The 12,995-nt window shown below is 36.2% G+C and overlaps 3 protein-coding genes across 3 annotated transcripts; all 3 read left to right on the forward strand.

Moving 5' to 3' along the window:
- The first annotated feature begins 2,257 nt into the window (after nucleotides 1-2,257).
- LOC110737796 lies at nucleotides 2,258-5,442 on the forward strand. The gene is made up of 3 exons (XM_021918143.1): nucleotides 2,258-3,428; nucleotides 3,768-4,425; nucleotides 4,642-5,442. The coding sequence occupies exons 1-3, from the start codon at nucleotides 3,423-3,425 to the stop codon at nucleotides 4,647-4,649; spliced, it is 672 nt and encodes a 223-aa protein (XP_021773835.1). The 5' UTR covers nucleotides 2,258-3,422; the 3' UTR covers nucleotides 4,650-5,442.
- LOC110737553 (zinc finger MYM-type protein 1-like) lies at nucleotides 4,766-6,196 on the forward strand. The gene has a single exon (XM_021917894.1). The coding sequence runs from the start codon at nucleotides 4,766-4,768 to the stop codon at nucleotides 6,194-6,196; it is 1,431 nt and encodes a 476-aa protein (XP_021773586.1).
- A 2,349-nt stretch (nucleotides 6,197-8,545) lies between these two features.
- LOC110737797 (multiprotein-bridging factor 1a-like) lies at nucleotides 8,546-11,519 on the forward strand. The gene is made up of 4 exons (XM_021918144.1): nucleotides 8,546-8,802; nucleotides 9,454-9,537; nucleotides 10,830-10,912; nucleotides 11,114-11,519. Exons 1-4 carry the CDS (start codon nucleotides 8,661-8,663, stop codon nucleotides 11,231-11,233), a joined length of 429 nt encoding a protein of 142 aa, XP_021773836.1. The 5' UTR covers nucleotides 8,546-8,660; the 3' UTR covers nucleotides 11,234-11,519.
- Nucleotides 11,520-12,995: the final 1,476 nt, after the last annotated feature.

Raw genomic sequence — 12,995 nt, forward strand, 5'->3', positions numbered from 1 at the left:
CGTAGATTAAACAGGTTTATGGTTAACTTTATATATGTATGTTGATCGAAAAGCGCACATGAATATCATAAGATTTGAGTAGAGGCCTATTTAGGGCGGGTTCAATCTCTTTTAGGTTGGATTCGTACCATCATCCCCGAACATCCAGTCATGGTTCCGAACCACTATGGAGTTAGCGATCTCTGTGATCGTGAATGGGGTGTAACCTTCACACCCGTGAACGGTTTACAAGTTCCTAAAACTTGTTGGCGACTCTTTTATCTCTAGCTTCTTTTCCTTGGAACGCTGCCATGCCTAAAAGCATGAACCAGAGTAGGGCTCAAAGATGAGTTGAAAAATTCCCTAAAGAAGTGCTCTAACTTCTCTTTACTTTCTCTCTCTAAACATCTTCGTTTTTCGCTTACTAACTTGACTGTCGAAGGCGAATATTCCGTCAACCGGAATATTCATTATTTTACAGGTGTTTGTGGCCGCTTGGACATATTCACGACCTGCATCCCGAGGGTTTCCAAAAAACCCCGAAACATGGTTTGTTCTTTAAATAAGAATGTCAACTTATTTATGAAATTAACTAAAGTAAAAAAAAAAAAAAAAAGTAAGTGCTTTGCTTACAAGACATACACCTTACCTTAGTGCACTTCCTCGCTTGTGTACCAATAACATCATACCTAGCCTTGACAATCTCCCCTTTCTAGGTTCAACCTACATACACAAACAAATCAGGTTATAAGCACAATTATAAAACCAAATCAACCAATACTACAAAACCAAATCAGCTTACTCACATTGTCTTTTATATAGACTACATTGTCTTTCACTTTTCCCTTAGATTTATGTTGTTGTTTCCTTCTTCTACCATACTTAGATTTATGGGAAGAAGAATGAGATAAATTTTAAGAGCCGCTTCCATCTTTAGTCTTGCCTCTTTCACTCGAATTAGAATTTTCAGAAATACCATAACAGTCATCATATTCAACCCTTTTTCTTTTCTTCACACCCTTTTAAGTAGATGATTTTTCACCTCGAACATGGTTTAAAATCCTAAGACCATCGTGTCTTCCCTCCTTTAATATTAGGCAATACGGAGATGAACATCAGCATAGTTCACACAATAATACAAAGAACACAAAACCACATAACTAAATTGCAAGAGCACCAGGCTAACCAGAATAATACAATTACTTTGTTTGGAATAAATGTAGCCCTAAGTTAGTAATACATCTACATATTACAATAAACCTAATCATCTTAGTTTCAATTTACATGCAAGTATACCCTATTAAAAACTATATTACTTAAATAGAAATAAAACATTATATCAAACTATATGAGTTAAATAGAAACCAAACGCTATATCATACCTTAATCCTTTGCGAATTCCTCTACGAGCACCCTAATTCCTTTCGAAAAGAAAAGCCCTAATTCAAATGATTTGATCCTGGAAGAAGGATCCTTTACTTCCTTTTCCGCTAACAACCCTAATTGCAAAGACGGACAAGCTCTTGAGTCAGCAGCAAAACAATTGATTTGGGGAAATTGTCGAAGAACCCTGAGAAAACCTGGAGTATTGAATTGGAGAAATAACTAATAATATGTAAAGAAACTTAGTTAAATGACTAGGATTTAACCATGCCACATAAGCAATGAGAAGTGAGTTGTAATAACGGGTTTGACATGTTAGCATCCGCTGAACTTTTATTTCAAAATTTCAAAACTTGCGAAATGACTGTGCTACCCATGTGATCGTTCAACCATTTCCATCGTAGTTAGGCGTTGCGATGCGCTGATCATTAGGGTACGGGTTGTCGTATTTTCATTTATAATGCGATGTGTCACTTTTCAAGTAGCACACGTTAATTTATTTCACAAGTTCGATGGATTAATTCTCGAACTAGGTCCCTTTAAGGACATAGCAGGAATGGAGACACGTTTAATAGTAAGTCAAGTGAGTCAAGTATTTTGTGATCAAGTATTGTTGGTTAATGTATATATTTTGTACTATTTAAGTATTCTTTTATAATTTGTTAGGACGAAACATGCTAGTATGTTTATTTTCTATTAGTGTGCAAGTACTTAGCTTTGCTGATTACGTGTTTTGTTTGTTATGTTGGGTCTCATCTTTATTTTGGCCATGCAACAATCATGTATGTTAGTAGTCCACAATCTAACAAGAGTTACATTTTGTAATGCTTAAGTTGATATATTAATATATTCACTTTTTTTTTTTTTTGAAAAGAATTAATATATTCACTTTTAATCATTATTAATTGGAAAATTTGTCAAAAATAAGTCAACCTTTAATCCATTAGCCCAAAATAAGTCAATCTTTTAATTAAATAAGAATAAGTCAACTTTTATATAACAATATCTTTAATTAAGCCAAATTACCTACCACCTTCCCAACAAGTCACTTTATTTTTTTTTTTTTTTAAAAATTCCTCCACCCCTATGAACCACTATCTACCGAGCCACCACCTTTAAGCCACCCAACCACCACTGCCGTCTACCAAACAATTACCCCAACCCCCTCACAGCAACGTGCCCCTTGAAGCACAACCTTGCCTCCATCACCGCCCACCGTCCCACCATTCTTCTATGTAACCACCACAAGACTACTTTACACACACACAACCCAAAACAAATAATCAATCAACCACTAAAAAAACCATGGCTAAGACCAATGCCACCATTAGTCATCCGTCGCCGTCGTCGACTCATTTTCATTGGACTATTCTAACACCTCTTAAGTTGCCGTTGCATTCCTCACTACAACTTTGTCACGGGCCCACCTGTCTTTCCACCATACACTTCCACCCTTTTTAATTTGGGTATTTAAAAAAAAAAATAAAAAATTAAAAGGCTAACTTTTTTACATACCATGGATTTGGATCAATATTGGCGTTAAGGAAAGAAAAAGGAGTGGTGCAGGGAGAGGAGAGAGAAGGGGACGGTGGAAGCAGGGGCGGAGCTAGAAGGGGACGAGTGGGGACACTTGTCCCCCCATTTTCAAAAAAAAAATTTAAAAAAAAATTTAAAAAAAAAAACAAAAAAACGCTATTACAGAGTGCTCTGTGCGACATTTGCAGCCAAACCCTAAGTCTTTCAATTTTTAATTTCTCTCTCTTCGATTCGCCCTCACCTCGCCCGAGTCGCCTGACGCTGTCCACCGTTCTTCGGCAGTTCGCAGCAGTGAGGCCAATGACGAAGTTCGACAGACGACAACGGACAACCTTCAATTCGTGTGAATCGTGTCTTCATGAGTTCGTGTTTGCTGTTTGCAGCAGCAGCCCAGCACCGCGCCACCGCAGCACAGCCAGCAGTTTGGACGTTTGGTGTTCAAGTGTAAAGTGTTTGCAGCAGCAGTTCGCAAGTCGGCAACTTCGCATTTACAGATTTACTGTAAGGAGTAAATCTGAATTTCAATGGAGGTATGATTAATTGATTATGTAATTATGTAAATCTGAATTAAGTGAATTTCATTACTTGTTTAAATGTTTAATTGTTTTATAATTTATATTTTTATTGTGAATTTGTCATTTGTGGCCTTGTGGGTATTGATTATTGATTTATATTTGTTTGATTGTTTGAATGTTTCCCCTGTTTGAGTGTTTGGCTGTTTTTGTGAAATGTGAATTTAAATTATTAATTATTGTAAATTATTGAAATGTGTAGTTGAATTAGAAATTTAAAATCTTAGGTTTTGTTATTATGTAATGATGTGGATTGTGGTCTTGTGGAAATTGATATATAATTTTCAATTTAACTAGGAAATATCAAAAGATTCACCAAATTCAAACAAATCCAAGGCAACTAAACAACCCGATCTTCGACAATTCTTGTTTAAAAGAACGAGACTCAATGAAAATGAGTCCAATAACTCACCTTCAGTTAGCTCCCCTCAAAGTCAAGAAATTAGTATGGAAATGGGTGGTTCAAGTAATAGTAATGTACCATTAGAGGAAGATTTGGTGTATGATGTTGAACTTCTTCCTCATGATCCGGGAAAAAGAATAAACATTATGGATTACCCCGCAAATGAACGAAATGCTGTTAGGAGGGGTTATATTCTTAAAAAACCTTGCCAACCAAAAACTCATGACTTCCCTACAAGACAAGTGTCTGGTTTGCGTCGCTTTAGTGTTCATTGGTTCAACAAATGGGATTGGCTTGAATATAGTATTGAAAAAGATGCTGCATTTTGTTTTGTATGTTACTTGTTCAAGAATGAAGTTGGTATTAAACCGGGGGGTGATGCATTTGTTGATGGAGGGTTTAGGGCATGGAATAAACCGGAAAGATTTGAGAAGCATGTTGGTGGAATTAAAAGTGCTCATAATCTTGCTTATGAGAAATATGTGAATTTAAGAGATGAAAAAAAGAAATCAATCTTGAATGTGATTGACAATGCAAGTGATGTGATTAAAAGTGAATATTTTATCCGCTTGAAAGCATCTTTATCTTGTTTAAGATTTCTTTTGGGGCAAGGTTTGGCATTTCGTGGACATGATGAAAGTGGGGAGTCATATAATAGGGGTAATTTCCTTGAGCTTTTGAAGTGGTTAGGAGAAAAGGTTGAGGAAGTAAGGATACATACTCTTGAAAATGCACCATTATTAACTGTTGTGCCAAAGAAACAACTAGGTGCATAATAGAAGAAGTTGGTGATGATTACTTTGCTATATTGGCCGATGAGTCAAGTGATGTGTCCCAAAAAGAACAACTAGCTCTTGTTTTGCGTTTTGTTGATAGAGATAGTGGAAAGGTAATGGAGCGATTTTTAGGCATTGTTCATGTTGCTAATACTACCGCTTTAACTCTTAAAGATGCAATCATGTCTTTACTTGTTGAACATTCATTGAGCCCATCTATGATAAGAGGGCAAGGGTATGATGGAGCTAGCAACATGAAGGGTGAAATAAATGGCCTTAAGACTTTGATTATGAATGATACTCCAAGTGCCTACTATATACATTGTTTTGCTCATCAACTTCAACTAACATTAGTTGCCGTTGCTAAAAAGAATGATAGTTGTGGTTGGCTTTTCGAGATACTTGGAAATTTATTGAATGTGGTTGGAGTTTCTTGCAAGAGAAGAGAAATGATTCGTCAAGATCAAGCTCAAGAAGTTGCTCGAGCCTTGGATGTTGGGGATATTGTGAGTGGATCGGGTTTAAATCAAGAACTTGGTTTGAGTAGGCCCGGGGATACTCTTTGGAGTTCTCATTACAAGTCACTTTTAAATGTCATCCTCTTATTTCCTACAATTGTTAAGGTGCTTGTACAAATTGGGAAGCATGGTGCATCGGAAGATAAGTTCAAAGCTCAAATTGTTTTAGGACAATTAGAGTCATTTGACTTTATTTTTGTTGCTCACTTGATGTTGACTATTTTTGGATACACTAATGATTTGTGTGTTGCTTTGCAAAGAAAGGAGCAAGATATTGTAAATGTCATGGAACTTGTTACTTATACAAAAACGGTGTTGCAAAAAATGAGGGAGCGAGGATGGGATACTCTCTTAAACAAGGTAACTTCATTTTGCACTAAACATGGTATTGTTATTCCCACTATGGATTCTCTTTATGTTCCTCATGGAAGATCAAGACGTTTTGTTGAAGAAGCAACAAATGAACATCATTTTCGGGTTGGAATTTTCTTGCCTCTTATTGATTTGCATCTTCAAGAACTTGATGAACGATTTAATGAGAGTAATATGGAGTTACTAACATGTATGGCTTGTTTAAGTCCTAAAGATAACTTCTCATTCTATGATAAAGATAAGGTACTTAAACTTGCCTCTTTTTATCCCGAAGAATTTTCAAGGTTTGATTTGATGGCTCTTGAATGTCAACTTGATGTATGCATGGAGAATATGCTAAATGATGAAAGATTTCAAGGTTTAAATGACCTTAATTCTCTTTCTATGATGCTTGTTAAAACCAATAAGCATAAGTCTTTTCCTCTTATTCATTTGCTTATCAAGTTGATGTTGATTCTTCCCATTGCCACGAAAAGTGTTGAAAGAGTGTTTTCCGCAATGACATGTGTTAAAAACAAGTTGCGAAATAGCATGGGTGATCAACTTATGAATGATTGTTTGGTCACTTTTATTGAGAAGGATGTCTTCTTACGAGTTTCCGACGAAAAAATTATTGATCGATTTCAAAGTATGAAGACTCGAAGAATGAACTTGTAATTTTAATGTAATGTTTATGTAAATTTTTTCATTATTTTGAATTGTATGACTAAGTATTTATTTGTATTTTGAAATTTTAATATTAAGTATTAACCAATTTGTGTGTGAGTTTTTTTTTTTTTTTTTTGTTAAACTTTTCGTAAGTTAAGCATTTTGTCCCCCCAAGTTGAAAATCCTGGCTCCGCCACTGGGTGGAAGGAGGAATGAGGAGAAAGATTAGGGTTAAAAAAATTAAACTAAGATTTAATAAAAACTAAGTAAAAAATTAAGCTTAGAATCTTAAAAGCCAAGCCAATAAAATTATAATATGTATCATTTTAACTTGTTTTACCAGTTTTCAACAAGTTAAGACTTAATTTAAGAAAATATCCCATAAAGATGAACTTATTCTTAGTTGATTAAAACACTGTCTTATTTTGAGCTAAACATATAGAGGTTGGCTTATTTTTGACAAATTTCCTTATTAATTTTGTTTTTGCTAATCCCTAATGTCGTGTTTTACATAAAAATAACTACGACATATATATTAAAAGCGAAACCAAGGATGACACATGTCATTTTCTGGTTATCTCTAAATAAAAGTCTTATTTCACCTTCATCACTTTATGTATTCACTTATAGTCAACAAAATCACATTAAGGAAACAAGGGAGGTTCTTCAAGTTCACGGTACGGTGAATCAAGTTTTGTGGTTGTTGTAAAGTGTTTTAGATTCTTATCCAACGAAACAAGGAGCCAAGGCTATTCTTTACGCCGCCGTCAAAAGGATTTCCGCTAATTGTTTTCTAGACGGTAAAGGTGAAGTTAAGGCTAGAGTTTTCTCGCTTGTTCGAAGTCTTGATTCAGGTGAGACGGTTCTCTTGCGTCGGCCTTGACGTCAGGTATATGTGTTCAGGTGTATTAAGCCAGTGAGGCAGTTTGCTATTCAATTATTCGCTCCCCTCAGTGTTCCTTTTCCCTGTTTAGTCGGTTTTGCCTTAGTTCTCTTGGTTAGTTCTGTTTAGTCGGTTTTGCTTTAGTTCTCTTGGTTAGTTCTTTGTGTTGCTTTGTTCTTGTTGTCTTGCAGCTTTATGTTGGGGTTGCTTATTTTATTTCCCCTAACAAGTTTGGTATTTAGGCTTCTAAGGAGTTCTTTTGTTTGGAATTGTTGGTTTCCAATGTCTTATCTATTATCTTAGTTTTAGAGGGATGTATGTTCTTGCTCCTTGATATGCTCCTTGGTGGGTACAGGGGCTAAGGGAGGTGGCTTTGGGTTTTGTTGTTAGGTCTATGGAGGTTCCTGTTCTTTGGTTGAATTTACAGGAAGTTTTTCTCTATGTGGTTTTGAGGTTAGGTTGTGTTTTCCTCAATAGGGCTAGTTTTTTGGAATTTCTTTTTATCCTATTTCACTTTGTAGAGTTAGAGGGTTTAGAATGTAGGGTGACTGTAGGTAGTGGTCTGGTATTTGATTGTGGAAGGACGAAGGATTGTGTTTTTTGGTCTTTGATTGAGTATAGGAGGGTCGTGAGGTAATTAACAAGAAGAGGTAATTCCCAATGCCAGTTAGCAATTATCTTTAAAGTCATTGCTTTCAAAAATTTCTATTTGAAAGAGGCTCCCCTTGCGCAATGTTTGGGGGTTCATAACACTCGGTGAAGTTGTGTCTTATCCCATTTGAGGAGGATAGACCAACTGTACCCTTTCAAATAGGTACCGTGACTCGAGTTGTGGTAATGAGCCAAGAATCCCACTTGACTATTCTTAATATGGGTCATTGGGATTGCTCATATTGTGAGCATCAAGTCTTGCTCATAAGTGTCTCTCAATCAGGGCATGGATTTTCATTCCTTTTAGTACTCCCGTGTTTTGTGAAGCTTTATTGGTATATAATGGTTCCTTTACAAGTATTCTACCCCAACTTCTACACTATCTCCTACAAGAGTACCAATAGGTGTTATGGGTTGATATCAATGCATAGCATAGGTATAGTTTGTTTTGACAGGGTTTACTACTATCGTATGTGGATTTCATCCGATAATCAAGGCTCGGTCAAGTGCAAAAGCCGCAAGTTACCACCTTTTTATTGCTTTATTTCAGTTTAGTTTGTACGAGTTAGTTTTCAATGTGTGTTGCTTTTTATTTTACTTTTTTTTTCTTTTTTTTCTTTTTTTTTGAAAGAAACTTAGTTTATGTTGTAATCATGTTTTATTTTAATTAAATGATCTCTTTGTCAAAAAAAAAAAAAAAAAAAAAAAGAAAAAAAGAAAAAAAAATCACATTAACTTAATGTTTTTTTTATTCACGTTTCGGATCGATGTCGATGAAACGAGATAAGGTCATTAAAAGAGAAACTTGTTGTCTATATAAGAACATGAAGTAGCCCTAGAACTGGAAAAACATCATAAACAACTCTCATATTCCCACACTAAAAAAAACTATCTTTATCTCTATCATCTTCAGAAGAGCACCCTTTTCCTTGAGAATCAATGGCAGGAGTTGGACCTATGTCGCAGGATTGGGAGCCCGTTGTCATCCGCAAGAAGACCCCCAACGCCGCCGCCAAGAAGGACGAGAAGGCCGTCAACGCCGCCCGTCGTTCCGGCGCCGAAATCGAAACTGTTCGCAAAGGTACCTTTTTTCTACTACTTTTTTCGTTTTTTGATTTTAATGTATGATTACTTTTATCTAATCTTTGGGTTGAATTAGATCATTGGAGTTTTATGCTGTTTTGGTGATTTCCCCCCTTTTTTTTGATGGATTTTTGTAATTAGGGTTTTGGGGGAGATTTGTTAATTTGATTTTCAGAATTAGTGAATTTGATTTTAGGGTTTTATTCTGCTAGTTGACTAGTTTTTCATTCCCTTTTTTTTTTTTTTCAATTTTTAGGAATTAGGATGAACTTTTGGAATTTGATATGTATTGTGCTAATTATGGTTAGTACTCACACTGTTATATGTTGATTGTTGTGGATGTTTGATGATTGTTGATTGGTGTATATGGTTAGGGTTTGTTGAAGTTTGGTATTAGTAGGGGAGGTTTCAATTTGGCTGGTTGTACTGTTATGCGAGGTTTATCGGGTTTGATTCGTGTTAGGATTATTTTCGAAGTTCCGTTTAGGAGTTGTTGGATTAGATTGTAATACGAAGCAGACTTGGATATAATATGGGTTAATTTTTGCACCTGAACTACATAAAGCAAATTGATTGCATTGCAATTGTGTATTTTGGATGTAATCATTGTTTCTGATAATTTCCTAACTTTGCCGGGTTTTGATTGCAGCGGCTGCTGGGACTAACAAAGCTGCATCCAGTGGCACATCTCTGAACACAAGAAAGCTGGATGATGAAACTGAGAATCTTGCTCGTGAGTGCCTTCCTTTTCGTACTTTTGATTGGTCTCAAATACATTTGATTTTGTGGGTTTTATTTTTTCGGAACAATGAATTAAGTCCCGTACATTCTATACCCCCTTCATCCTTGAAATACTATGCCACATAACATTTGTTTGGTGTCATAGGTAAGTTGTAGAGCCAAAGAAAAAAACTTTGCTATTCTTTTCTATGAATGCTTTACTAGAGATTTAGTCAAAGATATAGAGATTTAAGAGTCAATAAGGGCAATTAACAAAGTTTAGCTTAATAAAATTTGTCTCCGGTTTGCCGGCCAACAAGATTTCAGAGATTGAGTAGCCAGCTGGGTTGATTTGTTGCCTATTTTTTTTTGGGATGACCTCAAGTTAAAAGTGAGTTTTTGTAAGGGACAGAGGAGTATCTATTTTACACTGTTGACTGTTACCTATCAAACAAATAGTGGTGTTTCTTAAGGTTTTGCAACTAATTCATTGTTAGACTACCTGTGTTTTAGTAGATGAATTCAAATCTTCTTTGCCTTAGACTAATTTGATGATCATTCTGTCATGTCTGACTTATCATTAGGTGAATTCTAACCTGAGATCAATGTGTTAACGGTCCAGTGTATGAATAAGCTGCTTGAAACCTAATATGGGTCTATTGTTTTGAACATACATCTGTAATCTTTAAAGAATACTAATAATTAGAGAAAGGAGAATTTGTAATCTGATTAGTTTTACAGGTGTCAGGAAAAGACCTGTCGATTTTTTTTAAGCATAGTATTTCTGACTACTCTTAACCTAGTTATGCAATCGGTTTGTAACAGTGCATTTCAGTGACTTGTGTTTCCAATTTGTTTCTGAAATTTGTTGAGGAATTTTCCTTTTGTTTTCCACTAGTTTTTGTGGCCTGTGCAACGCGCATGTTGCTTTCTTATTATTTTTTTATATGTACATTATGTTTTTCTTTAATTTTTCTGAAAATGGTAACTAAGATTTTTCATGCTTTGTATATTATATCTTTTTGATTTAAAAAGCAAAACTGATCCAAACTAAATAAAAAATAATAGTACTGATTTGGAAGATTAAGAATTGAGATAGACGGATCAAGGAGTTAAATAAAGATGCAAAAAGATTAATGCCACCCTAAAAAAAAAAAATAAAAAATTCCAAAAAGAACAATACGAAAACTTATTATATTACACATTGGCACAAAAAGTTACTTTAATTAAACATGTGTACAGATATAGATATTGTATTCTGTGTACTTTTCATCTGACTTTTCATTTGACTGAACTTTGCATTAGATGATCGAGTTCCAACCGAACTTAAGAAGGCCATCATGCAGGCTCGAACTGATAAGAAGCTCACCCAATCTCAACTTGCTCAGGTTTGTCTCCCCTTTATTTATTTCTTTGCGCAATGTATCTTGGTTATCTTACCAAACCATCAAAGCTGCAGAGATGGTGGTCAAATGAAGGCTAGAATTACAGGATCTTACAGTAAAGAAGTTTGGTTTCAGGCTCAGTTCCACACTTCCAGTAAGTTCATATTGTTGTACTCCCGAAACTTACGAGATATTTGGTTGCAGGTGATCAATGAGAAGCCACAGATTATTCAGGAATATGAGTCAGGAAAGGCCATTCCAAATCAGCAGATCATTGGAAAACTGGAGCGTGCTCTTGGAGTGAAACTGCGCGGAAAGAAGTAGACTGAATAACAAACCCAGATATTGAAAGCTTTTCATCAAAATTGTTCTTCTAATGTGTCAGGGAGTTTGAAACTGATGTAAATCACTTTCCAACTGTTGTTTTTGTATAAATGTGTGGCTTGGACTAAATCTATGGATATGAATAACACTGCAGATGCTTGATCTTTTGCTCCTTGCCACAATATGTTTGGTTGGATGCTGTATGAAAATCCTTGCATCGTGTACCTTGTGGTGTGGCTTTAACATTCCATTGTTACAACATACATGGTTAATACTTTCTCAGCCATTCCCCTCCGTAGCTGATTCTTGGGTTGAATTTGTTTTTTTTTTTTTTTTTTTTTTGTTTTTTTTTTTCAATTGCTCAAAATGAGCAAATATGGTAACTGGTTGTATATTGTAAAGCTTTTTTTTTTTTTTTTTTTTTTTTGACGGGAAATGGTAGCAGAATTTATTAAGTAGCAGGAGGGCTAAAGTCAGCCATTACAAGCTCCATAAGAGCACCTGGAATGTCTTCCATCCAAACCATAAGCTCCTCATAGTTACAACTTAAAGAGGCTAAGCTATGAGCAACCCGATTCCCCTCCCTCCTAACAAAAGAAAAAGAAACAAAAACACAAGAAAAGGAAAGCTGTAAAATGTCTAAAACAATTGAACCAAACTCTGAGGGATTAGCATCAGACTTTACCAAGCACTGGTAAAGTTTCAAGCAGTCGGTTTCAAGGCATAGCTTATTGAAACCTGATTGAAGGGAGATACTCAAAAGTGTGTCGCATCACCATAGCTTCAGCAATATCAGCATCAAACGCACCCTTCACTTGATGCCGTGATGGCATGTGGAAATCACAACATCCCCAAGGTGATCCCTCATAACTGCTCCAAGCCCCACAGAATTATTTTTGAAAGTAGCTGCATCAAAATTCACTTTGATAACTCCAACAGATGGAGCAGCCCATTGATTTGGATGCTTGATAGGCTTCACACTGGTGCTGCTAGCTTCCATCACTTGCTCATATTCACCCACCATACTGACAGCTTTTTGGAGAAGTTCCCCAACATCCCTTTCTTTTCCCCTCATAGACCCAAGCATTTCTACGCAGCCATAAGCACCATATAATGCTCCAAAAAATACTCCACCATTGAGTATCTTTATACCTACACCTCACCGCAGCACACCACCTTCTGAAATTGCTCCCCTCATATCTCTCAACTTCCAGCCTCAAAGAAGAAAATCGCCAAATAAACTTTGATTCATTGCAAAGAGCCAACATATGTAGAGTATCCTCCCTTTTTTCCCCACACATTGCGCATATATTATCAGTTAATAAATCCCTGGAGCTCAAATTAGCACGGGTAGCAACCCCATCACTAATAGCACGCCACGCAAAATTTTTTACCTTTGGAGGGACACCCACATTCCACACTAAGTTCCAGTCAAACTCATCATTGCAACTAGAGGAGGTTGCCTTCTCATGCTCTCTCAATAAAGTCAGAATCTTGTTAGAGCTCTTGACAATATATCTCCCATCTTTCGAGTAGTGCCACACCCACCTATCCTTCCTATCAAAGAGCGGAATTGGGATTGCGCAAATAGCTTCAACCTCCCTGGCAGAGAATAGTGCATTCAAGGTCTACAAATTCCAGCTCCTCTCCACCCAAAGATCACGCACCAAAAAAACCTCATCACTCTCAATCTCACGTTCTGGCAGGAGCTTGAACTTTGGAAGAGTAGGGACCCATGGGTCACTCCTTATATGGGTCGTAG

This window comes from Chenopodium quinoa, unplaced genomic scaffold (genome assembly GCF_001683475.1).
Source record: "Chenopodium quinoa cultivar QQ74 unplaced genomic scaffold, ASM168347v1, whole genome shotgun sequence".
In the NCBI taxonomy this organism is placed as follows: Eukaryota; Viridiplantae; Streptophyta; class Magnoliopsida; order Caryophyllales; family Amaranthaceae; genus Chenopodium; species Chenopodium quinoa.

Coding starts and splice junctions, on each gene's coding strand:
- LOC110737553 (XM_021917894.1), top strand. CDS start 4,766: ATGGAGCGATTTTTAGGCATTGTTCATGTTGCTAATACTACCGCTTTA.
- LOC110737797 (XM_021918144.1), top strand. CDS start 8,661: ATGGCAGGAGTTGGACCTATGTCGCAGGATTGGGAGCCCGTTGTCATC. Junction 8,803..9,453: donor AATCGAAACTGTTCGCAAAG/GTACCTTTTTTC, acceptor TTTTGATTGCAG/CGGCTGCTGGGACTAACAAA. Junction 10,913..11,113: donor CCCAATCTCAACTTGCTCAG/GTTTGTCTCCCC, acceptor ATTTGGTTGCAG/GTGATCAATGAGAAGCCACA.